General features: G+C 44.2%; 2 protein-coding genes across 2 annotated transcripts in view; both read right to left on the bottom strand.

Moving 5' to 3' along the window:
• The window catches only part of LOC117050435 (neural-cadherin-like), a 54,790-nt gene extending 49,810 nt beyond the window's left edge, over positions 1 to 4,980 (bottom strand). The window contains exons 1-2 of the mRNA XM_033156101.1: positions 4,944 to 4,980; positions 2,243 to 3,664 (exon numbers count right to left, since the gene is read on the bottom strand). Coding sequence (XP_033011992.1) covers positions 2,243 to 3,664; positions 4,944 to 4,980 — 1,459 coding nt within the window. The remainder of the gene's footprint in view (positions 1 to 2,242; positions 3,665 to 4,943) is intronic.
• A 1,803-nt stretch (positions 4,981 to 6,783) lies between these two features.
• Positions 6,784 to 26,847, bottom strand: DPY19L4 (dpy-19 like 4). Its single transcript, XM_033155598.1, has 19 exons — positions 26,814 to 26,847; positions 25,093 to 25,200; positions 23,323 to 23,447; positions 22,377 to 22,467; positions 21,030 to 21,151; positions 20,327 to 20,472; positions 18,766 to 18,889; positions 17,952 to 18,086; positions 17,591 to 17,722; positions 16,490 to 16,588; positions 16,055 to 16,128; positions 14,758 to 14,916; positions 12,881 to 13,000; positions 12,204 to 12,324; positions 11,448 to 11,504; positions 10,741 to 10,823; positions 9,956 to 10,088; positions 9,225 to 9,383; positions 6,784 to 7,669 (listed from the first exon to the last, which is right to left on the bottom strand). The coding sequence occupies exons 1-19, from the start codon at positions 26,830 to 26,832 to the stop codon at positions 7,505 to 7,507; spliced, it is 2,172 nt and encodes a 723-aa protein (XP_033011489.1). The 5' UTR covers positions 26,833 to 26,847; the 3' UTR covers positions 6,784 to 7,504.
• Positions 26,848 to 27,710: the final 863 nt, after the last annotated feature.

Below are 27,710 nucleotides of genomic sequence, written 5' to 3'. Positions count from 1 at the left end.
CAGCTTTGCAAAGAGGATCATAGCAGAGATCATAATAAGCTCTTTTTAAAGAACAACAATGCAAAAGAGCAGTACGCCGATTGTGCTGTCGGCTTCACAAGTTAACACAGCAATACCCTTCATCGGTTTGCCTGCTTTTAACTTAATAAGCTAGATCCAGCCTGCACAAAAAGCCTTGTCTGGACTTTTAATGCAGTGGAGGTGGATGGGACTAAACTGTTTGAGGGGCTGGCGCGCCGGGGGGGGGGGGAGAACGGGGGGATGACACCACAGCTCAATATTTTATTATTTATACTTTTCATAAAATTTAGACACCACTTGGTTGTAAGAAGAAAAACTCAAAGCGGTTGACAAAAAGAACCAAACGGTAAAATCATCCATAAGTTCAATTAAAAATAGCTATTTAAAAAATTCAAGGGATGTGGTAGAGCATGCGGTTTACACCAGGAAGGGAGGATCCTGTGGCCCTCTTGGATCACGACTGCCATCATCTACGATCATTGGCCATGGTGGTTGGGTCTAGTAAGAACTGGAACCTAGGAACACCTGGAGGGCCAGAGGTTCTCTGTCGCTGTTTTGCATGGAGAAGGTCCCAGGTTCAGCCCCTGAGTTAAGTAGCAGCTGGTGGGAAAGAACATCTGCCTGGAACTCTGATGCCAGAGAGGACAATACTGGACCAGATGGAGAAATGGCGTGACCTCTGTTACCACTTCCTCATCCATGACATTTGCAAACAGAAATGTACACAGTAAGCATGAGAAAGACCTCCAGATGTTGTTGCATCAAACCTGCACATTGTCTAGATTACGTCAATGGAAAGAGTCATATGAGATGGAAACTAAGCTACCTGGAGACGCTCCACAGCTCAGTGGGGCCCTCCAACTACAACTCCCATTATCCTTAGCCATTGACCGTGCCGGCTGGGAGCTGTTGTATCTGGAGATATCTGGAGATATTGCGGCTGCACCTGTTTAATGACCTCTCTCTTTAGAAAGGAAGCTGCATTTATTCAAAAGCAAACTGCATTTTTGAAATATTTGAAATAACTGCAGTTTTGTGCAAACAAGCAACCATTTTCACACTGGTTAGGAAGGATCCCTCAGTCCACACACTGTTTGCCAAGGATAATAGGATGTACAGCTTGAAATGTGCTTCAGCATGTCTTGTTTGCTTGTGAAGGTTTGCACCATAACTCAATATTCTGCTCCAAACTGTTGAAATCTTTACAAATGATGAAATCACACAGCTAAACTATAAAATACAAAGCTGAAGAAAAATCAAAACGTCTGCCACCTGGGATCAAACAGCGTGACATCGTGTTTACCTGTCCTGACTTTTTTCTTTTAAAATAAGAAGCAGCCTCTGGAGGCTGAAATCTCAAGCAAAGAAATGAGGAAGGAGGTGGAAGAGCCTCTCAAACCATTTTTCTAATCAAATATTGCTCTCCCATGTCTTTCTTCTCTCCAAAGGGAAAACATGAAAGGATTGTGTCCCACCCTGTGGCCATTTTCATTTGAGGAAAAAGGCTGAGCAAAATTACGAACACTTGAGCATGATGTGTAGTTTGAAGCATTAGACAAGCCTCTTGTATGGAGAGTAGCTGTATCACAAGTCTGAAGAATTAGGAGGCAGAATTTCTGCTCAGTCGGTTTCTTTAGAGGCTTGATGCATTTCTAAGATATGCAATCTACCACACAAGTCAATATATGCTTTAAATAAAAATAATTCAAAAGGGAATGAGTCCGTGAACTCCAGCATCTCTTTTGAAATAATCACATGAATGCAGGCACCAATCTTTCAGTCCACATGCTGCTACAATGGTTGCTCCCACAGCACCACAAAAACATTGCTATCCCAAGAAATCATTTGGGCTGCTTATGCAACTAGAACAGCCTTAGTGGCAAAGCAATTCTCTGACCGGCTCAACATGGGACAATTTACCACACAACCCACACCTGGCACCTAGCACTGTGTTCCGTTCAGCATCAAGCCCAAGCATTTTAGAATAGGCCTATGCTGCATTTAGATAGTTAGATGGTTTCATTATTCTCAATCTTATTGCATCGCTGTGATGTTTACCTTAAATTTCTGTGTCTACAACCCCAAAAGATATACTTTGCTTAAAAGACTGGCTTATAGCTGTTGTTTTTATTAAAACCCCTAAGATGTCACTGCATCTGCTCCGCATCTGCTCAGAGACCCCCACGACTTAGCAGGCTTCCCACCTGTGAGGCAGCCTCACCTTGCCCGTCTATCCGATGCACCTTGACCACCACCTCCGTCCGGCCTCCCCTCTCCAGCTGCCGGACGAGGGACAGTCGGCCGGAGCCCCTGTCCAGCTCCACCGGGAAAGCCCCTGCCGCGGCCGGAGAGACCATCTCGAACCAGCTGCCGCCGGCCTCCTGGTAGCGGGTGTCCGGGACAGTGAAGATGAGCTCCCCCGCAGGCGCCCCGACGGGGACGCGGACTTTGTAGCCGGGGCTGGAGTAGCCGGCGCTGGAGGAGGCGGCCAGGGCGCGGGCCCTGCGCGGCGACGGAGCAGCGCCTTGGGGAGCTGTAGTCGTCGTCGTCGTCGTCGTCGTCCTCTTCCTCACCGCCAGCTCCAGGCGCCTAGCGGGGCTGCGCAAGGGCCGGGGCAGCCCGTGGTCCTGGGCCGAGACCCAGAGGCTGAGGCGGCGCAGGCCGAGCAGGGAGCCCACGGTGAGCACCTGCCCGCTGCGCGGCACCACGAAAAGGCGGCGGCCCGGGTCGGAGGCGCCGGGCCACGAGCGGTAGGTGAGGCGCGCGTTGGCGCCTTCGTCGGCGTCCAGGGCGCGCAGGCGCGCCACCTCGGATCCCAGCGGCGCCAGCTCGTCCACCTCGAGGGGCGGCGCGGGGCCCGGCGGGAAGCGAGGCCGGTGGTCGTTGCGGTCCAGCACTCGCAGCCGGAACAGCAGCGCCGCCCTCGAGGGGCCCGTCAGCGACAGGCTGTAGAGCGGACGCGCCTCCCGGTCCAAGCGCTCCGCCGTGCGCAAAAGCAGCAGCAGCGCCGGCCGCCGACGGGGAGCCCCGGCCGGGAGCAGCTGCAGGGCGAAGTGCGAGGCGCCGTCGCCCTCCAGGGCCCACGCGGCTCCCGGCGTCTGAGACGGCGCCCGCAGCAGCAGCAGCCTCCGCAGCGGCACCCGCAGCCCTTGCACCCGCGTCCCCGGAGGGCTGTTCTCGGGCACCTGCCCATAGAAGCAGAGCGCGCGCGGCGAGGCGGGCCAGCGGCACGGGGAGCCGCCCGAGCCGGCCGCGAGCCAGAGGAAGAGGAACCATCGGCGGGAAGGAGACAGGCCCCCGGCCGGCGATTCCCTCATTCTCCCCCTTGGTGCGGCGCTGAGCGATTCCCGGAGACGGGGAAAGTTCTCCAGCAGCCCGACACTGCGCGCCAGCACCGCCGACTCCACGTGGAGGGATGGACGGGACGGACGCTCCGCCCTCCGCACAAGCACCGCCAATCGGATGAGAGGAGGCGGAGTGTATTTCCCTAGAAACTTGTTCCGTGTGAGGAAACGGCCTGCGCTTTCTTCAAACCTATACGTGTTTGCAGATTCTATGCGTAAAATCACTCTCGCAGAAGCGATGACCAGAGATTTTTGGGGTGTGATGCCGCCCGCAAGGGAGGAGGAAGAGTCAGGGCAGACTTGAGACAGAGGAAGGCCCGCCAGATGTGGCAAAAGAGGAGAAAGTGGCAAAAGAGGAGAAAGTTCAGCCAACAGACGGGTCCGGACTCCGGAGGCTCCCCACTTTCCCCCGCCCCGCTGTCTCCTAGAACCAAGAGGGTTCTTCTTGATGTTTAGTCGGAATCTCCTTTCTTGTAACTTGAATCTGTTGTTTCCAGTCCTAACCTCTGGAGCAGGAGGAAACACGCTTCCTCCATCATGTGACAGCCCTTGAAATACCTGAAGATGGCTATCATATCTTCTCAGTATCCTCTTTTCCAGGCTAAGCATACCCAGTTCCCTCGACTGTTCCCCATAAGGCTTGGTTTCCAGACCCTTGATTATCATGGTTGCCCTCCTCTGCACACATTCTAGTTTGTCAATATCCTTCTTAAATTGTGGTGCTCAGAATGGGACACAGTACTCCACTTGTGGTCTGACCAAGGCAGAATAGTAGTACTATTACTTCCCTTGATTAGGACACTATACTTCTGTTGATGCAGTCTAGAATAGCAACAGTTTTTTTTTGCTGCTGCATCACTGTTACTTTAAGCTTGTGGTCTACTAAGACCCCTGGATCCTTTTCACGTGTACTACTGGCAACCCAGGTGTCCCCCATCTTATATTTGTGCAGCTAGTTCTTCCTGTCAAAGTGTTGAACCTGACATTTGTCCCTACTGAAATTCAACTGTGGATTTTAGACATAAAAAAGAATCAACAAAATGTGCAGAGGTTAAGAGTTTGTTTCTTTAATTAAAAAAAAAAAGGTTTACAAGGCACATGTTCCAACTGGACTGCAACATTGACAGCAAGAGGTTTGAATGCTTCCTTTCTTTCTTTTAAGGACTAGTTATTTCTCCATTCATTAGAACCGTAACATGTTATGCTCGAAAAACATTTAATTAGAGTGATGCTTACAAGCTTTCCAAATACAGCTCTCAAAGTCCTAAGGGAATGTTAGGAAAATGCTGCATTTTGCACAACTAATAAATATAAAAATCAAGACCTCACCCACCTCCCACTTCTGGCTATTCAACAGCTAGTCCAATAACCAACATTAGATTTGCAGTTTAATTTTTTTTTTGGGGGGGGGGGGCTACTTTTTTCTTTATAGGGGAAAAATACTACAATGGTTTGTGAAGGTTTTATCTAACCTAGATGCCATGAGAACCACCATCTCCTTTCACAGCTTCAAGTCTGTTTTCAAAAGCTCCCACAGCTCACAGAGAAAGCTTACAAAACAGAGCAATCCTACTGTACATTTGTGGCAGGGAGAATAGCCGCTGTCCACATCCATTGTCCTGAGATTTTGCTGTGGACAGGGCAAGGGGCAGCTTTTTTCTTCTACCTTCCCATTGGCTACTGTGGGGAGGAATACAATGCTTGTTCCCACCACTGTCCTGTTTCCCTCTTCTCTACAGGCATGCAGGGGACTTCCAGGTGGAGTAACTCCATCTCTACAGGTATTAGCAGAGCAGCACTTTCCACCCCTTGTTGCTGTAATAAGTTTCTGGAACTTGAGAGCTGTTGGATTTCATTTCTCTTCGAGCATGAGGAGTGGGATACGGATAAGCAACATCACTACTGGTACTTAAAAATCAGGGGTAAGTGCTTATGCGCTGTATGCTCAAAACAACATATAAAACAAAATTTCAGGCTGGAAAACAAGCTCATCTTCAACTGTGTGGAGAAGCTTAAAGTTACTCAGCACTGGAGTAAAGACTCAAAAGGAGCCCATTTCAGAAGCGGAGATATAATTGCATTTTGAGCAAGACTGTTAGAGCTGAAGTAATTCAGCCAGCGCAGAAGTGCAATAGTTAGGAGTGGAATTCATGAACATTAGAGACTACCATAGAGGTTGCTGGTTTACCTCCATGAATGATATTGTATTATAGCTGGCCAGACATATTGATGTTGCTGCATGACCTGCATCTATTTCCAAGGAAGCCTCATAGAAATCAAAGGTGCCTGGTGAAGGGAGGTCAAGTATTCAATGCCAGAAACATGTCAAAACCGCCCTTCAATCAGTACAAAACAATATTGAAGCGTAAATTCCCTTGCAGTAAATTCAAGGTAAGTGCATCTGATGCAATTTATTGCAGCATCAGAAAAGAATATTCAATGCAGAGGCATAATTGCATTTGTAAAGGAACACAGAGAATGACTGCGGCATTAAAACAAAACCTCGCGGATACAGACATTGTCGAAGTGAATGCATCTCAAGACTACTGTCATAAGGCGTTTTACATCCAATCACTCAGCAGTACAATATATACCCTCTCAGAAATCAAAACACCAATATGATTTTAAGTTCTATGAGCTGGAGTTCTTCATAAGGAATTCATTTTCAAAATACTACAACCCAGTTGTTTGACCTGCATAAAATAGGCAGCAATGAGCACCGCACATAACGTGCGTAATAAAATATATACATGCTAAATCTGCTTTGCCTGGTTATTCTCATGTTTGTGTACCTTGAATGAAAAAAATGCCAACACCTGGAATTTCAGTTCTAGTCAGTGGATAGAAGGCTTTCCATGAAGCACAGAAGGAATGCTTTCACAGCTTACACTTTTAAAAAAAAATCTCCAGGATTGTTGTTTTTGAAAGACCATAAAAATCAAGCTCAGAGGTATGGGGGGACACACACAAAAAAATCAAATAAAATTACCAAGAACAGCAGCATAAATACATGGAGAGAAATTGCTAAGGTCCCATAACAATATTTAATTTTTAAAAAAAACAACTCAACCCAAAATACAACCTGTTGTTATCAGCTTGGTCTTCAGTGTGTGGTTTTTAAAATCCAATTTGAGAAATAACTTTTAACAAGACTATAAAACCAGATCAAAATGATTAACCCCATCCATCCTATTAAAGCAGACGCACAGTTCTGCAAAGTGGCTGAAATCTGCAAAATAGTTAAGTCAAACCTCTCCAAGCCTTTTCTTGTTTAGGGACTAAATTGTGTATTTGAACCAATTAGAAGGTCTCCATCATAATATTGGATGTATACTCCTAAAACATCTACACATTTCAAAGAAAATTGTACATATTAAGAGTAAAGTCTTAGTTGGGACACTGATTTTTTTTTTTAAAAAAAGACATGTAATCCACTGTGTGCTACCTTCTTAGGATATAGCCTTTCAGCAAACGTAGGGTAAAATTGTGCCCCATTGAAGATCAATGACAGATCTGCCAGTGTATTGGAACAGAAGGCAGATCATAGCTAGCAACCATGATTAACAAGAATCAATCTCAGCCAAGCAATACCCTGTATAAAACTCATCCCCCACCCTACCCAAATAATTTCCAGCAATCTCCAAACCCTCCCGCTCCACTTCCATTCATTAAAAAAAATGCGGGAACCTGCAGCTACAAAAAGGACTGAATATCTTCCCACAACCCCAGATAAATATGCATAGCTTCAGGATCATGCCCAGAAGGTTTACACGTTCCTTTTTTATATTTAACCAAGTAAATAAAACTACTTAAAGGCAGCGGTTGCTATAAACAATGGAAAAAAGAAAATCAATGCACATTAAAATAAGGTTAAAACTGGAAAAGCTGGGAAGAGGTATTTTAAAATATGGAAGACAGTCTTCTACTCTCATGGCCTTGCAGCATCTCTCTCTTTCGCTGTGCTGTAGTCTGTCTGCAGTATTCCAGTCAGGTACCACTTTGCATGTTCTCAAGGATGTGTGTGTGTGTGTGTGTGTGTGTGTGTTTATACTGTATATGGGATATAAAAAGTACGTTCGTAAATGACCTCTTCCCATTTAGGAATTCTGCCAACTCAAGTCAGTCTTCAAAATGGCATCTCAGGACTGGAAGGATATCACAGTGTTGATTTTGTATACGTAATAGGATCTGTTCCAGTATACTCGAGTGAAGTAGTTCACGTATGGAGAATAGTTCATTTTGATCTCCTGACAAAACCGCCCGTATTTAGAGTAGCCATAGCTGTCGTTTTCTTCATAATACACCTGGGAAGAAACAAGGAAAATGTGTATTTTAACTCAATGCACACAAAGGACTGACATTAACTGATTTTTAATTTCATGATCTGAGAAACTGTCAACATCACTAGTCTAGCTGTGCTGGAGAAAGAGAGAGAGAGAGGAACATTTCATTTGTAGAGCAACAATTCTTTCTAAAAGTATATTGTAGAATGTAGGAGCAACTCATTAACAGCACAGAATCTATTATTCCATATGAGAAAATTCAATGCAAGCTACCTGTGTCATGTATAACCTAGTTGAGATTCCTGCATTGCAGGGGGTTGGACTAGATGACCCTTCAAACTCAATGATTCTATGATTAATAATATTCAAATAACCATATTCTGCCTGAAGTGATTATTAGCACTAAATGAAGTTACCCAGTCCTGCAGTAACAACAAGCAAAATATATTTTATCATTAATCCGGATAAGGAAGAAATGAACAAAAAGAGTGTGCATTTAAAAAACACCTCTGACTCAGTCTAACCTATAAAAAAAAGATTTGAGTTCACTGGCATGAGATTGGATCCATGTGTGTGGCTTTGGAAACATAATCTATCTAATTGAAAAAGCACGAAAGACAGAAAAAAAGATGTCTAAAACAGAAACAGAAGCTTGTGCACACCACTTCTTCACAAATTATTGAGTTACATTGAACCACAACGGCCCAGTCAAGGTGGTGCTTGACCACTGACTTTGAGGCCCTTGTACTCAGTGAATGCTGTTGTGATGGTCAAATAGCTACTCCATACCTACAGAAAAAGAGTCATGACAGATCAGACCAAAGATCCATCAGACTTCTGGAAAGCCTATAAGTAGGACATGAAGCCAATAGCTCTGCTTTGTTGAACCACATCCCTGTGGCTATTAGATGTTGATAAACCCATCTTCCATGAATTTGTCTAATTCCCTTCTAAAGTCACCTACACCAGTGGCCAGCAACACATTTTGTGGCAGGAAACTCCAGGTATATAAACATGGTTTGAGGGTGTAATGGGTGAAGTCAGAAAGAAATGAAATATATAAAAGTACAGATTGTTATAATTACATTCTTAACAGTGGCCGTTAAAAGAAAAGTAGTTGTGTTGAAGATAACAGACGCTCTGGCATGGGTAATCTGATTAACCCACAAAGTGTGACATAAATCCATTGTGCCAATTTAGTCCCCAAGTAATAGCACTGAATGAATTTTATTTCTACAATTTCACATTGCAGTCTCCCTCAACGCGTCTGATGAAGTGTACAGCAGTTCATGAAATGTTTTCCGTTACGAACTGGTTAGTCTTTAGCTCGTGTTTTTGCTGCAAGAGACTAACATAGTTACCCCTATGGAAATTAGGCACTTGTGTAAGTGAGGAAACAGGCTGAAATCCTATAGACACATTTGTAAGTGAGTAGTATTGAATACAGTGGGACTTCCTTCTAACAAGCAAGAAAAAGCTTAAACTGAATGTAGTATAAAGCCCTCCAGGAAACTGTATACCTTCTAAAAGGAAACTTGCAAAAGTATTTTTGACAGAAGCTCAAGGTGCTACTTACATGGCCATTGGCAATATCCAGTAAGTCTTTGACCCGGCATCCCCTCACAGGCCCCACCTCATTGCAAATGGAATCCTCTATAACCAAATAGGTGGCTTTGTATGACGTGAGTATCTTGTAAATATCTTCAGCTGATCTTTTGGAATAGATCTGAAATATCTGTAGGATTCAAATATGCAATCAAAATTTAAAAACCTTATTCATTAATTAATTTTAAACAAGACTTTTCATCATGTGTCAAACAAAAGCAGTCACCCTCAAGAATCCTTCTCTATAGGGGTGAAATGGCTGATCAACTTCCACATTGGAACGAGAGGCAAAAAAACATATAGACTGAACTCCACAAAGATATTTGGGTCAGAGCCACTAAGGCCAGTAAACAAAGGGTGCAATCGAGTGTAAATTAGGCACATGGTAAAAATCAGTGGGTTTTACTCCTGAATCCTACACAGACTTACGCCAGACCCCATTGAGTTAAATGGTTTTTATTTCCACTTGGAAGAATCATCAGCAACAATAATACAGTGTGGAGTTTAAATTTCTGTTGATTTCAGTGAACTTAACTTTCTAACTTTCTCAGCTTGTATTTAAAATACACGAGCAAGTTTCAGCTTCCATTTCCTGCCTGTGGAATGGGAATAACAGCAACATTATCCCCAGCTAAAGATTTCGAAGTACACTACAAAACGTGAGAAGCCCTTTAAAAATGATACAAACCAAAGATGACTCACATTCTCATTCCTCTTTTGCAGGTCCTCCTCATTATACAGGGGCAGATTGGTCACCATCCAGCCAGTGCACAACTTGATTGTACCCATCAGCTGTGGACTGCCGGCAAACACAGCAGCAATAGGAGCCTGTCTTCTGCGGGGGGGAGAAACCATGTCCTCGCTTATGTAATTCTATAAAATTATATAGTACAGCCTGAAAATGCTCTTGGAACCTGGCTGTGCTCCCACATAGCAGCCATGGCCAGGGGTGCTCTTGCACAGCTCAAGACTGCAGTGCTCATGGCACCTGTTCCTAGAGAGGGTGTATTGGGCCACAGACACCACCCTTTAGTTCCATGAGGATCGGAATATGATAAGGCACTGTGTGTGTTGCTGCCTCCGAAAAGTATTTGGAAACTTCAGCTGGTGCAAAATGCAGCAGTGAAGGCAAGGTTGACATCTGGCTGTCTGAGGCAAAAGATAGACGGTGCCTCAACACATCACACCACTCCAGGCTGCGCAATAGAGGAATTGACAGGAACGGGGTCCTGCACAGTTGTAATGCTGCCAATAGCAAAACATGCAATCTAGATTGGTTAAAACACACACATTCAATTCGCCAAGGTTTCTTCAACCGGGCAACAGTCCCGAGTGCAAACCCAAAAAGGTGAGTGGCAAGGCCACATGGAGCTTAGCTAGAGGCATGTGAGAGGGAAACAACTGCTGCACTGACTGCAGCTTAGGTTATAAAAAATACCCTGCGCTAAGAAGGAACACCAAAAAGTACGCAAAACAGGATGGCTTACTTGATCCAGGTCATGAGTCCGACTGTGTCAGGGTCATAAAATTCCTGCAGTTCTGAAAGTTCTGCCATTATCCTAGGAAAAAACTAAAAGGAAGCACCAAGGCTATGAACTGTGGGAAAACAAATTACAGAACTTTAAATAATGCAGGGGAGCAGACTAAAAACCACCTTTCTAGCTTTACTATCAAATTGCAGCACCATCAATGCTCAAGAGCCCTTCGCTACAGTATTAGGCTAGCTTCCATCAGAGTGGACAGAATCCATTTTATTCTTCATAATGCATTAGTAAAAGAAAAAAGGAATCCCTTTGACTCAAATACTCCCAACAAAATTATCCTCAATTTATTAATAAAATGTTTTGTTAATATAAAGTGCTCGTTTTTCTTACGAGTTCCTCATCACTGGGCTAGATTCATTTTTATTTCTATTTATTTACTTTAGCAAACCAACCAGGCCTGCATTTGAGACTCACAGTGCTACCTAGTGGCCATACACTTTTGCTGCTGCCATTTTAGCTGTGGATTTCTGGCTAAGGAGATATGTCGGAAAAGCCTATCTCAGAACACAGCAATATATGGGTAATTTGGAGAACTGCATGAGCATGAAAATAAACTACCTGCTCACCCTCGTCGAGTCCCCTTCAACCAATATTCCAACTGGATAATGCTGGCTGCTGTTAGTAATAATGGGAGTGTCATATTATCTTACCTCTTTCCATAAGCTGAAGCCTATGATAGCTGGAACTGCCATACTCAGGATAAGAGCCTGAAATATCGATCAGACACACCATAAAAGATTACAACTTGTTCTTTTAAGCCCTCAACTACGCAAGCACAGATGCCTTCTTACCACTACAGTTCACTCGTTGGGACTGCAGTAATATACACACATTTGCATGGAAGGAAGTCCCATTGGATTCAATGGGACTTACCTTGAGTAAGTGTGTACAGGATTGCACTGAAAAGGTATAAATACTACACTGGTACCTTAGTCTATGAACAGCCCTATTAATGAACTATTTGGTGAACGAACTCCGCAAAACCAGAAGCAGGTGTTACGGTTAGCGAACTTTGCCCCGGAAGCCGAATGGTGGAAGGGCACTGGCAGCGGGAGGCCTCAGTAGGGAAAGCTCGCCTCGGTTAAAGAATGCTTTGGTGTAAGAATGGACTTCCAGAACGAATTAAGTTCGTAAACCGAGGTACCACTGTACTGTCGCTCAATCAGCTTAACAAAGCAATCCTATACTTACATTATGCCACGACCAGAGATAATTGTCATGGAACAGGCACTGTACCAGTGCACGGGGTCACTGATCATTGGGGATGACTGAAAGCAGATTCAGCTGCACATGCTTATCATTCCCCTTCAGGTTTTCTCCCCCATGCAGTGGGGAAAAGGTTGCGGGTGGAGCTGGCGTGCACACAGCTCCTCCATGGATACAATTAACTAGAACTAGGAACTCACCAGCAAAATAGGGTGCACAGCCTTCAGTCGGAGCCACTTGAAGAGAGTCATCCAGAGCTCCGGAGAGCATACGCCAAACGCAGCAATCACGCAAACATAGGGAGTCCACACGTACTTCATTCTAGAAAACCACCAGGCAAATCCATAAAGAGGTGAGTTCCTACATACATTGCTCAAGAGAGATTGCAACAGCATCCAATCCCATTACCATCTCCGAGTGCCTTCGCGAAAAGCTTTGTAAGCATCTAGAACTCAAAAAGACTGCAAAGAAATCTACAGCAATGTCTCTGTGTCCTCCAGCAAACTACTTCTATGTGGGCTTTCTTTAGACTCAAACCCATTTCTAAGCCTGTTTGAGGCATCCAAAATAGGCACTTGAAGCTGCTTTCATATGAACGGAACTTCCAGAGGGTGTACATAATGGTCCTTGCAGACCCATAAGAATCCTATTCAATCATGCAATGTGAGGCTGTCCGAGGGGTTTTCTTGCCTCTATTTCCTAAGGTGCAGATAGCCCTATTCTGCACTTAAAATCTGATTCTGCAACTGAAGCCCATTTTGATCCAAGCACATATATTTGTCTGAAAGAGTTCCTCCATCCACATCCAGAAAGAAACGAAAGCAAGTTAAGAGTGATTCCTTGCCACTTCCAGGGAAAACAAACCAAGAAAACTCACCCTTCCATCATCATTGCAAGCAATCCCAGTGAAAGTGTATGAAGTACATGGTACACCACCTCTGGCCTTTCTCCAATCCTCCCGCCCTCAAGCTTCGCTGTGTCATTGACTGGTTCACCACTGCAGCATGTGGAAGACAAAGAAAAACCACAGAGTCCGTTGACAACTAAGCAGTCCATATCAAGCCCCGAGATGGAGTTCTTCCTTATGCTCATCTGTCAGAAGTAAGCTTGCATTAAACCACACCATGCAAGTTGAAGTTAAGTTTTTTTAATAGCAAGAACACGATCTGCAAAGATTTGGCAGAGCGTCAGACCTAATGAGCACAGCAGCCCACCACTGCTAAGTCTTGCCCCATGGATCAGATGCTGAGACTGAAATTCCTTCCTCTCCAGGGTTTCCCCCAAGCAATCAGAGACTGTGCCTGCATGAAGCCTACCTCTCCCCCACCCTTTTCATGCCTCTTCTGGTTCTGGGAGACTGGGAGGGAGGGGAGCTTGTCATCATAGGAGGGAGAGACAACTGTGACTCTTCACCAGCCTTTCAGGCTGCCATAAAAGCCCCTCCGTCTTTCGTCCGACGTTGTAAGCAGATTTCGCTGCAACTAACCTTTTCTTAATTGTTCTAGTCTTTTCTCAGCCCTTCATTCCTGCACTGAGAGTTGGGGAGGGGAAGGAGTTAAACCAAGACTGTATTGCAAAGGAGACACAGCCCCTGCTCCTTCTGTATCAGTGTCTGTGGCTACCACAAGCCTTTCCCCTTCGCCCTCACTCTCTGCTGATGATTCCTCCCTGTCACACAAGTCTGAACCTGCTTCAAAGTCTCCTTCCCCCTCAGGTGCCTCCTGACTACTGGCTGCCACCACTCTTCCTCATCCAGCCAATCCCAGTCTCATCTCTGCCTCTTGGCATCCCACTCTCAGGCTTCAGCTTCTGCCTCTGATTCTGGACTGCTCTCTGCCACAGACTCTCCCTGTTCACTAAGCCCTGTTACCTCTTCAGCTTCTGACACTTCCTCTTCCCAGTCTCCTCCCTCTTCTCTGACCGCGCATTGTTGCCCCACCACTGCTCTCTGGGCTCTGAGCTTCTTTCCCTTGGGGGTTCCCCAGGTGGTTCCTCCCACCATTCTTCCAACCAGTCCATGATATCAACTTAAGAGCCTTACAATAACCCAAGAACAGTCCTCTTAAGTTCCCCCTCCTCTTGGAATGTTCCCCCCAGCCCCGTCACCAACCCTTTTCGCAGCAGCATCTTTATTCAGCACAGCCACCGCTTACCCAAAACCAGCTATGATTAAAACATTAAACATATCCAATATGACAATTTCAATCTCTCTCAGTTCAGTCTTTGAGTAGATTCACACAGCCTCCAATGCTGAAGCACTCTAGGCATGATGGTGGGGCAGTGAACTAATATCACCACCGTAATGTCACCATCCTTAGCCAACCTGATGTCCTCCAGCACATGCCGGCTGGGGCTGGTGGGAGTTGTAGTCAAAAACTTCCGAGGGCACCCGGGTTAGCTAAGGGTGGTATATATTCTATGTCGTGTGCAGCACGTACTTGCCTACAATCACACCTCTATATGCAACGGCTCAGATTTATACTACTATTCTACATAATTTGTTCAGGTGGAAACACAGAAGAGGGTTAGGCATTCAAACGCAAACAGATATGCACGCATCATATATTATGTCATACGCAAAGGAAGGGGAAGTTATATGTACTACCTCAAAAACAGTCTTTTCCAGCTTGGAAGTTCTTGTACTGCAGCTGGTGTTTGCTGTTGAAGGTACGTCCTTTACATGCAGCAACTAACACGTAAGGTCATAAACAAGCTACGGACCATGCGGTTGAGAACAGAGAGAAGTTACCTTACCAAATTCTCCTGAAGGTGGCCTGGCCAACAGACACGAGGCAAATGATTAGCACTAAAATGTAGAAAGGCAATAGTGAGGACTGAGTAAGCCGCAGAAAGAAGTCTTGGGATGGTGTCTGAAGGGACTCTTGACAAAGCAGCCAGTTGATTGTGAAGTTCCTATAAATTGCAAAGGGGGGGCAGTCATGAGCTTAGCCAGTCAGTATAAGCCCTATCAATTGCATTTTCTAATATGTACAGGTAATCACCCAGTTGCTGGATCAGACCAAAGACTTGCCTACTCCCACAGTGGCCAATCTATGGGAAGCCTAGAAGCAAGGTCAGTGCTGCTTTCTAGGCAGAATGGCTCCGCTGGTGCTTCTGCACCATGCCAATCTTATCTGGTGCTCCTGCCACTGTGCCTGCCTCCCCTTCTCCCTCCCAGTTAAGTGGCAGCAACCCTGTTGCTGGGAAGCTAGGACTGCAGCTCCACCCTACTGGGTGACTTGCTTCTCCCCCACAAGCAGGACATGAGCTCAAATGCACTTTTCTGCCTGTGACACTCAGCAACTGGTATGTAGAGCCATACTGCCTCTGATCCTGGAGGTGGCAGACAGCAGCTACGTTGGCCTTATCCTTCAAATGCTCTTCGAAACCCCTGAAAGCTGTTCACCAAATTGCTGGCGTTCACCAAATCCTGTGGTAGTGAACTCCATAGCTTAGTGTATTGTGCGAAAAAAACACTTCCTTTTGTTTGGAACAGCAAACGTTCAACTCCATTGGATTACCCCAGCTTCTAGTATCATGAGAGGAAGAAAAAACTCTGTACACTTTCTCCAAGTGCCATGCAGAATTACACGCACCTCTATCATGTCCCCATTCCCTTGCTTTTTTTTTAAGCTACAGAGCTCTAAATGCTATAACATTTCCAGCTGCTCCAGCCCATTTTGACTGCCTTTTCCTGCACTTTTTAAAACTCTACAATATCCCTTCAGAAGTGCAGCAACCAGAACAGTATAGTTTTCCAAATGTGGTCACATTACGGTATCGGCAGCTTTGTTTTCCAAATGATTCCCAATGCTGAATTTGTCTTTCACAGCAGCTGCACATTGGCTGGCGTTTTCTTGCAACCTTTCCTAAGATACTGAAAATCAAGTAATAACAAGTACTCCTCATCTGAGTGTGTAAAGCTCTGCTAGTGATCCTGGACAGCTGCCACTGGGTTAGAGCTGATAAGATTCTCAAACAGACGCTATGCTCTCCTCCAGTGATCGTAATGTACAACTCCTTGCATTTTGCAATATCACTTCAGACTTACTTAGTAATATTTAAACCCAATTTTACTTCAAGCACTTTCATTAAATGTTCATTTTCTTTATGGGGAATAAAAGTCTGCAAAACAAACAGAAAGGAAACTGTGTGTTAGCACCACACTTTTGAGACAGATCGTTGCTACATATGACAAACATTTGCAACTGCAAGAGATAAACAATCTTTCAGTTAGCAGCATCACATTTTCTACTGGAAGATTTAAAAAAAAAAAACTTAGCCATGTTGAGAGATTCAAAAGATGGGTTAATTCTTTACCAGTTCTATCCATTATCTTTTTCCACTAGAAAAAGAATAAGTACAGCAGGCAGAGGAATTTTGAGATTATTATTATTTGTCTAGGCAACTAACATCTGGTTAATAAACAAACAAATGCTTTCATTATGCTGTACGATTAATTTAATAAAATAAAATAAAATCTTACCTTCACTACAAAATTCAAAGTCACTGTTATTGTGAATACCAAATAAAAGTAAATGACCTTCAGCATCCTTGAAAGAAGCGTCCCCTTTTTTGTATTCATCTAAAAAAACAGACAAGAAAGTATTAACTTTATAAAGGAGGGAGACAGGGAACATCAAGCCTGGGGGTCAAATGGAGCCCTCCAGGCCTCTCAGAACCCACTCAGACCACGTCCAACCCCTACTTCCTAAACCATGGAAGCGCTTCTGCCTGACTGGAATGTGTCCCTGAACTCACTTGCCTGCATGGAGAGATGTGTTGTGTTACAGAACACTCTGCCCTTTTCATGGCTGGAATGCATCCTGCTTAGGTTGCTCCGCCCACTTTTGCCTCAGACCCCACCCACTTTTGGCCTTTCATGCCCCACATGCAGAGATGTCAGGAGTTAGAAGAAACAAGGGTGGCTCAGTAGTGCCAGGCCTAATGACCACAGCAACTCTTCTGAATGCCCCCGCCTTCCCACAGCTGCCTAAGTCTCCTCCTTTCCCGGGTCTTGCCCAAACCATCTGAGATTACGCCGGCATGCCTGTCTTTGCTCCTTCCGCTTCATACTTCTCCTGGTTCTGGGAGACCGAGGGGTAGGGGAGCTTGTCGCAGCCAGAGGTGGAAACATCCTGCCTTCTTCACCAGCCTGACACATCTCCACCTCTTGGCCTCCATCCTCTCTTGCTTCTGATTCTGGACTTCTCTCTGCCACAAGCTCTTGCCGCTCACTAAATCCTGTTACCTCTTCAGCTTCTGACACCTCCTTCTCCCAGTCTGCTCCCTCTTCTCCCTCTGACCACTCATTGTTGTCTCAACACCAATCCCTGGGCTCTGGGCATTTTTTCCCTTGGGGGTTCCCCAGCTGGTTCCTCCCACCATTCCACTGTATCCAGCCCATCCATGACAAGAGACCATGGAAGGTTGCCCAGGGTGGAAAACAGACCTCAGGCTGAAAAAGATTCACTACCTCTGCTAGAGAGAGAGAGAGAGAGAGAGAGAGAGAGAGAGAGAGAGGGAGAGAGGGAGAAACATCAGTACAGTCAGAGGTAAAACCACCAAATGATTTCCCAGTTATTACCTGGAGGTATTTTGCCAGCAGCACCGCTGCGACAAGGCTGAGGAGTGGAGACACTAACAGAGCTGGATTCTCAAACTGTAACATGTATCCGAGAAAGAGAGAAAACAGGTAGACCTTATACACTTCATGTACCTGCGGAAGGGAAAAGCAAAAAGGTATTGACTCTCAAAGCAACAGAAGATCATGGCTGCAAGAAACAACCATCCTCTATATTTAAACTTTTGCTGCCAGCCTTTTATCTGTGCCCATTAGCAGAACGAACAGTTCACGTGTTTAGAAGGCAGGCAAAAAGAGAGGGGAAGAGCACCAAGCTAGCAATTAAACTGGTATTAAAATTAGTAAGTTTCAAGTGCCAAAATACCTTCTCTGTCTGCGTGAAACCCACAGTGTCCAACAAGAAGAGAGACACGGCCTGGACAAACAGCAGATAGTGACTGTACTCCCACATCATCATGAAAGAGTAGGTTGAAGCGCTCACCAACAGGTAGCAAAACCTCTGGGGGAATTGAAAGGGAAGTCATCTTAATCACCATGTACTTGTTTTCATACAAAGCAAGATTGGAAAATATATATATAGTATCAGTAACTTGCATTCCATCTTAAAACATACAATCCTGCATAACTCTTGAATGCATTTTTATTCTTAATATGATAGTAGCAAGAAGAAGAGGCCTTAACAGTTCTGGAAAATGAATTTTTTAAATTTTTTTTTGGTCCATTACATTTTACCTTAGGCAAAACCACCTCATTTTTTAAAGCAGGATTGGGGCACCCTTTCTAGCCAAAAGGATGCATTTGCCTCTGAGCAATTTCCCGTGGGCCACATGCCAGCGCTGGATTGGGCCAAGGGAGTGGGCGGAGCAATTCATGTAAATTTAAACCTTCGTATGGTATGAACGCTCCTCTCTTATTCTCCATCCACAGAAACAATAATGCATTATCGGGGTTTAAGGACACATGCCAGCCAGGCAAAAGTACTCAAGATGTGAAGGAATGCCAGTAGAAGGTGTGTTTATGGAGGGGGTTTGGCCTGCGGAGAGTTCAGAGGGCCAAACACATAAGCCTTCAGGGCCACATTCAGCCCCTGGCCCTAAATGGTTTATTGGATCAAGGTTCTCAAATTTGATCAGCCTATTTATACTATTATATTTTGATTGAAAACATCTTCATCTTACCTCAGCAGAAGGATTTATGTTGTTCTTTAAATAGCCAGTAATAGCTGCTACTTGACAAGCAAAATATGGCAATGCCCAATTTTCTCTTGACGGGATAGAATAGTCTATTTTTGTGGTATCTGCCCTGGAAAACATACAGGGACAACCCATTAAAATATACCAGGTTACAAGTTTAGAACATAAATATAGGCTTGACTATTGCTCTTGACAGAAACAACATATCAGGAATAAAGCCTTAAGTGATCGGCAGTTTTGGAAGGGAAGTTCTAAAAAATCCCCTGCGGTCAATGTAGGGTAAACGTCCCTGCAAATCTGGAGAGGTAGAATCAATAACTGGTGTTCTTACGTAATGCTCCTTCTATCATGATATGCATGATTTTTTATTGACCCACTTTAAACTGAAATTCCCAGGGCGATTGGATGCATTTAATGCTATTTTACTCCTTTCTGATAAGAACACATCCATCTCTTGCAGGATGGCTCAATATTGTGCTGCTGTGTGTAAAACTCTCCAGAGACTAATTTTAGCAAATTGATAATTTTGTTCTCTGTGCCGGGCATTTTATAGTACGACACTTATGGTTCTCTATTTTGTTTTTATTGTAATGGTTCTCTATTTTGTTTTGTTTGGTATTTTTTTATATATTCATTTGTATGACTTTTTTCTGAATATTTGTCACTGACCATAATGAAGAGCCTTGGAGTTTTTAGCAATTAGAACATTTGGGGGACTGATCATTATTAGCCTTGCTATTTTATCCTAGATGTCATTTTTCACCCTAACCCAACTTGGCGCCCTCTAGATTACAACACATATTGGGTCCAGGCAGCATGGCCAATAGGCCTGAATGGAGCTGCAAGCCAAAAGACCTCGTTGGGAAAGATTGTCTTCTACAGATAGAAGCGTACTCTAATGAAAGCAAGGGCAATGAGCTTCTACAGTAACATTTCGATTTCTAAATTTTAAACAGCAATACTGCAAAAGCAATGGTCTATGGTGCAATGGGTTCTTTCCCTCTCAGATGTATATATTTGATTTTATAAACAACAAAACAGCACAAAGTATAGCCACAAAACGGAGTATAAGCTACATATACAAGAATTAAATACCTTGCCCCGTCATGAAACAGCATGTGGAAAGTGTCAAGCTCCATCAGGAATCCATATGCCTATAACCTCTCCAGAGAATTTCGTATGATGGGCTTCAAGGCACTTTCCAGGCATTTAAAGCCCAACATGCAAATGTAACCAACAAAAACCACAGGACAAAAAGTATGGTGTGTGTGTGTGTGTGTGTGTGTGTGTGTGAAATATAAAGGCCATAACCAATTCTTATTCACATGATCCATTTCCCACTCTTATAATATTTCCAGTTACAGATTGAACCTTTCCTGGTAGTGTTATACATTAGCAACTAGAAACTTTCATAAAAGTTCCCTTTGGAAATAGCATAGAAGGGAAAAGGAAAAGAAAGAATTAGGAATACAGTTGGTTGTTCAGTTCAAGGCAGGGAAAGAACAGCAAATTATGGGGTGGGGTGGGTAGTAAAGATTTGCTTTACCTGTTAATAATGAACCAGACAACAGTCAGCATCCCTGCCAGCCAAGTCCCACTCATAAGCCAGCTGGTTACAAACAACGCAGTCACATAGATCCCCTGCAGTCCAAATACTATACCAATGTAAAAATATACTGGCTCAATAACCTCCTGGAAATTAAAGACATAAATATTTTCAAACACAGCTGAGTTACAACAATAAAGCACCGTTTGAAATTCACAAATGGAAAGAGAAGCCCATGAAGATGATTGGGTGGAAGATAATAACCGGGGGTGGGGAGTAGCAGCGGCACCTTATTGTTGCCACAAAACACTAACCCCTTTATAGACCAAAGGCAAAGGCTATTTGCATGGGTAACTGAGAACTCTCATAGCAGTAAACTGCAGCCATGCAGCTTTCAGCTTTTCAAAATATAAGATATGGACTTCCTTACACTCCTCAAGCTACTCTTAGGCGCACTCCCATTAACTGAGACCCCACACCCAGGGTCTCAGCTAAGGGGCTGGTTACACGCAAAGGGGTTTGCGCTTTCTCTGGGCACACAGAAAACCCTCAGTGCACAGCGTAGCAGTCCTCCGACAGCTCACCACATATTTGTTGAGCATCTGGATGCACAAATAATGCTCTAGAGGGAAATTAGGGCAGCACACTTCCCAACTACTTATCCCCCAGGACTATAAAGAAACAAGAGGGGGGCAAAGCATACTTCACTGCCAGATGCGTGGTATAAGAGGCTGGCGATCAATTCTGGATACAACGTCATTTGCCGCACGACATTCATGGTCTTCAACGAGAGAGTCCTGTTGTCGTGGGTTAATTGATTAACGCCTGAGAATGAGATTTGGGTGGGAGGGAGGGAGGGATGCCAGCATTATTTATGCAATTTCTCTAGATCAACAAAAGGAAGAGTTCTACAATGTTTGGTTTCTGCAACTTGAGCCCTGTTCAGGAGTCATGCCTAAGAATGGAGTATCTACATGAGTTTGAGGCCAGGCCAACTAGCCTCGCCACCAATGCCCTTGCATGCGCTGGCCCCACCCTTCCTGCATTGAGTAGGAAGGTCCAAAGGGTATTCAGCTGAGCAGGCTATGAAGGCTCCTTGCAATTGGGACCACAGATGGCACAGTATCCCGAGTTATTGGGAGGCTTCTAAGCATGTTCAGTTGAATGCAGACCTTCCTGCTGAACAAGAGAAGATTGGAGGTGGATGGAATAGATGGAACACCATAGGCAGGACTGATGTGTGCCTGCCAAATCCGCTACTTGTGTTGCCATTCCCTAAATGCTTGAACAGGACTACCGCGGAGGCTACTTGCAAAGGCGTAGAGCATCTCCATGGTGTGAAATATAACAATAGCCTTTAGGATTTCAGGGACATTGTGCTTTGTGAAAAGCAGCTAGATGCGATCTCGTAACATAACAAGCAAGGTTAGACAGATGTATTGGGGAGCATCTACACCCATTTGCTTGGGAGGCTAGTAACTCCCTTCCAGAACTAGTCCTGCTACAAAGCCTGCATTTGCCTCCTGCTGATGAATTTGACAGGCAGCCTCTGGCTTTGCCCCTACGCAGTGAACACTGCAGCTCCTTAGACGACACAGTGTGCAAGCTTCATTACGCCAGTCCTGAAATCTAGCTCTTTATTTACAATTCATTAGCAGCACAGGCCCTGCTCTACTCTACAGCTAGCAGCACAAAAGAGCTTTTGAAGTTCTGTGGCTCATAGGGGTTTCTCAGCTGTCTCCTGTAGGGGAACAGATCAGGTCCATAGTTCTCCTTTGCCTGACCACTGGGTTAGGGTTTCCAGACCACAAGGCGTAATAGGATTAGAAATAGGTTATCCCAGAGAACAAGGGATATAATACACAAGTGGAAGCCTTGATGAACCAACTTTGCGTTGATAAGATGTGCAAATGGAGTTACATAAGCCTGTGCTACAGCTCTGTGTAGTCTGAAAGCTTACACGCTTTCTCTCCTCCATCCCAAGAAGCTACTCAGTACTATCTTTTCTGATTTTGTCTCACTTGCTATTTAGTAAGTGTATGTGTCTTACCTCTTTTAAAGGAGGGAGCTCTTAATAAGTCTTTGTAAAATGAGTAGTAAATGGCACCATCACCCTGAAATGTGATTTCTCGTTCAAGCTCCTAGAAAACCAAAATCAAAAAACCAAAATCATATTCTCATTTTATATTCATTTGCCTGGATGACACAACCATCCAATGAGAAAGGATACATCTTTAATAAATCATAGGGGAAGTTCGACTGGAGTGCGATTTCCATTCATTAATAATCCTAACAGCAATAATGGGTGATATTCAACGAAGTCATACTCACAGCAAACTGAGTGCAGACAAGTCTAACAATTTCAGTGGGCTTGCTCTATTTACGAATGTTGGATATCACTCAATAATAATTTATTGAGCTATTTGTCAATGAACTTCCATGAGTGGCTCACTACAAAATGTTAAGAGATTTAAAAGCCCACAGCAAAAGAACAAAAAACACCTTCTCCTTGCACAGAGACTGTGAAAAATACTTCAATGGAAAAGACCTGGGGCAGCAAAAAAAACCAATTGCAGCTTCGGGCAAATGCAACAGCACACTTGTTCACCAGAATAATGGGAATTAATCTGGAGTATCTATGAGCTATAAGAAGCTGCCTTTATGTTCTTTCAGAATGACAGCCTAACTAGCTTGATACTGGTACTCCATCTGGTAGCAGCCCTTTTCCAGTAGAGAAAGGTGTCTGTCCCCACCCGTCCCACAATCTTCTCCATCCTAGCAAGCAAGATGCTTTATCACATTTCAAGGACAGACCAGCCCAATAAAGGGTGCGGAGAAGTGGGGAAAGGGGACATGGCCTGGGGAAAGTTCTGAGGGCCAGACAGAAAGGCTGAGAGGGCCACATTCAGCCCATGAGCCGGAGGCTCCTCTCCTCTGAATAAGGTAAAGGTAGAACGTTTTCCGTATTGTTTGTAATTATGATACTAATTCCTTACCGGCCTGCCAGAGAACCAGAATTTGCGCTCATGGTATGTCGAAAGGTACATGGCATACATCATTCCACTTATGACTGCTGCAAGACAGCCAAAGAAAAGCTTTGCGAAACGTGGAATGAAGACATCTGTAAAGGAATGTTATGAACGTCACATGAAGCCACCAGAAAGCTCTAGGTCTTAGCACAAAGAACAAAGCTTTCAAGGCCAAACCAATGGTCCGTCTAATCCCGTATTCTTATATCAGCCAGTTCCAGTGACCTGATCAAGAGTTTCCAACAACACACAGAAGCTACAGGCCACTGTGTGGATAGTGCCATTATATACTTTAGTCATTATATAGTTCAATCTGGAATTTCCTGTTGCTGTTTTTCCTATCTAGCTTCCTGAGGAGTGTGTCCTAGTCTAAGTCTTCCAATGCCATGACCTTCCCCTCTTTGGGGGATGAGGACTTGGAGGAAGAATTGAAGGAAGAACAGGGAACTGTTCACAGGGTGAAACACACTGGTTTCCCGTTCCCCAGAACCTCCAGCACAGAAGGAGTCCATTCTGCCATCACCTCTGTGGCCTGAGGAAGTCACATCATCACCCTCCAACTCTGCAGACTCCAGTTTAGGTGCTCCAGCAGAACCACCATTTCCACCACTCTATGAGCTGCTCAAATGGGCAGACGAACTTTAACCAGGAAAGCTTCCCTGACTGAAGACAGAGCTTGCCACCCAGACTGAGCTGCAGCATTATTTAAGGGGAAACTGCAGTTCTCGGAGTTCTTTAGGGAAAAGCATAAACTGAATCCGTTTCTAGCTACTGTACATTTCTCATGTAAATGGCCCATCAGCAGTACAGCTGTAGGCAAAGGAAGCGATGCACGAATGTGACTGCTTTTCAGAAGAGCAACTGTGAAACCAGCATGAACCACTAAGAGTCAACCACTAAGACACCCTAGCCTTTTGCTTGGCAGCGGCAAGTGGGCAGTCTGGGAGAGGAAGGGTGGATCACCCCATTCCTCATCCAACATCCCACTAGCTTTCCATACTAGCCACAGATCGAGGGAAGCCTCACCTACCACAGCCAGCACAGAAATTCAGCAGCCTGGCAGAGAAGAGACAAAATGGTCTACCAGTAATTGAATGCTAGCCCAAAACTAGCAGTCAATTACTAGGAATCAAATATCATTTACTAGTTTAAGAGGTTAGATAATATGTGTTTCTCTGCTGGTCTCAAAGAAGAGGGCTTCTCTCTTCCACAGCCAGCACAGAAATGCAGACTACTAGTTTTGTAGTCGGCTTGTATTTTATTCTTTTCCAGGCTAGTGAAACTTTTGCATGTTGATTTACAAGGCTGCACTATTACATAGTGTGCTGCAGCCACAAGTTTTGTTTTGTTTTTCCAATGTAAAGATTTTCACGTGGTCCAACAGAAGAATTGCCATGTGAATTTGCAACACAGAGAAAATATTAACCCATATACAGTGGTACCTCGCAAGACGAATGCCTCGCTAGACGAAAAACTCGCTAGACGAAAGGAATTCGCTAACGAAAGGGTGACTTGCAAGACGAATTTCCCTATGGGCACGACTCGCAAGACGAAAAATTTTCGCATTCCCCCCCCCCGTCAAACCGCGTTTCCCCCGTCCGTGCTTCGCATGATGAAATTTTCGCTAGACGACAGCACTCGCAGAACGAATTAATTTCGTCTTGCGAGGCACCACTGTACATGATTTTACAATGAAGGAAGTAGAGAGCCATGTTAAAAGGGTAGGGCACAACTTACATCTTGGAGATTTTTTTGACTTTTTTGTTTCCTCCTCCTTTTCTTCGGGAGCTTTTCCTTCAGCTTCTGTACTGTTTGGTTTCTTTCTCTGCTTCAGATCTGCAGCTCCTGACAACAGAGCCAGAAGTTATTATTGGGCTGCAATCCTACAAATTCTCTTATCTGGGAACAAGTCCCATGGAACTCAGTGGGACTTATTCCAAACAGGATTGTGTTTCATTAAGTTTTCTAATTGGGTGTGGTGCCCATATATTAGCATAATGCTGAACAATGGCAAGCGTCAGCCCCAGTAAACTGTCTGCGCCCAGGGTATTCAAAGGACAGCCTTCCTACATAAGGAGCCAGCCCACCCACTGTCATAGTCAGAGGCCCTGCTTTGCATCTCACTGACATCAACAGCAGGCTGGCTGGCATTTTCAGTTTTAGTGCCCATGTTGTGGAACTCCCTAACCTCGGAGGTCCAAGTGGAGCCCTTTCCAGGGCACTGAAGAGCACCGAGGAACAATCCCATTAATAAACAAATTGTAAAATAACAAATAATAGGTATCATAAGGCAAGTGCAGAGCGAGGGCACTTGCAGGCAGATGTTTTAATCCATCTGCCGCTGTGCCAATTCTCCCCTGCCAATTACCATCACTATCTTGGCTGATTTTAACCTGTTTTTAATTCATCCAGATTCCAAGGCCAGAAATTAAGTACATGAGGAGAGAAAGAGACGGGGGTGTGTGGAAGGAAAATCTTCAGACACAAGACTTCTGCCCACTGACACTCCTACAAAATCCCACCAACATATTCACAAGAAAAAGAACTGGGTTTTTTTGGGGGGGGGGGCTAAATTGGGAAGAATTCCCAAAAAGGGCCCAATGAGGACTGAACATGCTCAGTAGGCACTGACTGTCATTGGGGAGGGGGACTGAAAATCAAGGCAGGGCAAATGGAATGGCCAGAACCCTGAACAGCTCCACACTACATTTTCTTACAGATTCTACTTGTGATCTCCTATGAGAAGGCCTCCTGCAAATACCTGTGTGTCAGAGTTAAGACTTTTAGCTAAGTAGAGATCATTATTCCAGACTGCATCTGTACTGGAACACTTTTAAACTATTTTTATATGTGAAGCTGTTTTTTAATTATTTTTACCATTTTTTAGTTCCACCATTGTATTTATTTTCTTTGTTTTATAATTGTGCCTTTTATTGTTGCAAACTGCCTTGGGGCCTTGTGGTAAAGGGCAGGTAAGTAATCTATTTAAAAAATGATACAGCTTTGAACACTACAGTTCTATACCACTGGTTATTTTACCGCACACAGACAAGACTACGCAAATTAACATTTTTTCACATAGTTGAGCTTCAAAACCTTACAATATTTATAACAGGAAGGTCTAAATAAAAAGCATTAAAACACCCACACTGTAACACAGAGGAAGTCAGCTAAATGACGTACATGTTGATTTTACAGACTGCTGTGAACTGTGACCAAAACACACAAGCAAACTGCTTCTGTTTAGTTTCCTGCTGCTTTAAAAACAAGGAAAATGTTGTTTTCACTCCTGAATACCTTTTACCAAGGTGAAACAGAAAGTTGAGCAAGGTTAAGTGCTAAAAATAGATCTATGCTTTTCCACTCTGACACATAATTAGGATGCTTAGCATTTCAAAGGACCCCCATTATGGGGGCAGGGGAGGGGACTAGAAGCTATTAACCCCAACCTACATTACCTAAATGGAATCTCCACATCTCCAGGGGTGAAACACTTCTGAATACCAGATCCTTGGAAAAACAAGGGCTTCCAAGAGGCACCTGGCTAGTCATTGCTGCAACCAGGATACAAAGCCCCATCTCCACTATACATTTAAAGCAGTATCATAGTAATTTAAACAATCATGGCTTCCCCCAAAGAATCCTGGGAAATGTAATTTGTTAAGGGTGCTGAGAGTTCTTAGGTCCTAGGAGATCCCTATTCCCATCACAGAGCTCAGATTCCCAAAGCGGTTTAACAATCAACCCCAGGGAACTCTGGGAATAGTTAGCTCTCTAAGGGGAACAATGGTTTCCTAAAGTTTCTCAGCACCCTTAAAAAAAACTACAGTTCCCAGGATTCTTTGGGGAAAGCCTTGACTGCTTAAAGTGGTATGATACTGTTTTACATGTATGGATGGGGCCACAACTCTGTGGGTATTGGCCAAATTCAGCAAGACTCTTCATGCGTTCTGATGAAACAAGTTTGTCAGGCTAAAGGAAGCCCAATAAATGTTACAAACCTCTTGCCACAGAGAAGATAAAAATCTCACTCATCTGGCATCATTAAGAACAATCTAGATAGTCAGCATTGTAGTCCCTTGTCCAGAATTTTGGAGATTTTCAGAGATACAAATGACATTCTGAATTCTGAGCTGGTCTGTCCAGATGTTTAGGATATCTAAAATACTATATACTGATCTTTGAAGGTAAACACATTCACAAGACCGAACAAACCTGATATGAGCAGCACTATGTTGTGCAACAAAGCCAAGAATGTTATGATGTGATAAGGTCATATTTGAAGCAAAATGTTAGTTTTCCTTTCAAAAATAAGTATCTGTAAAGGAGATAAGGGGATTGTCCAAGGGTGCAAA

Source organism: Lacerta agilis, chromosome 7, assembly GCF_009819535.1.
Source record: "Lacerta agilis isolate rLacAgi1 chromosome 7, rLacAgi1.pri, whole genome shotgun sequence".
NCBI lineage: Eukaryota > Metazoa > Chordata > Lepidosauria > Squamata > Lacertidae > Lacerta > Lacerta agilis.
The sequence above is the reverse complement of the archived record's forward strand: the minus strand, read 5'-3'. Positions and strand labels throughout refer to the sequence as shown.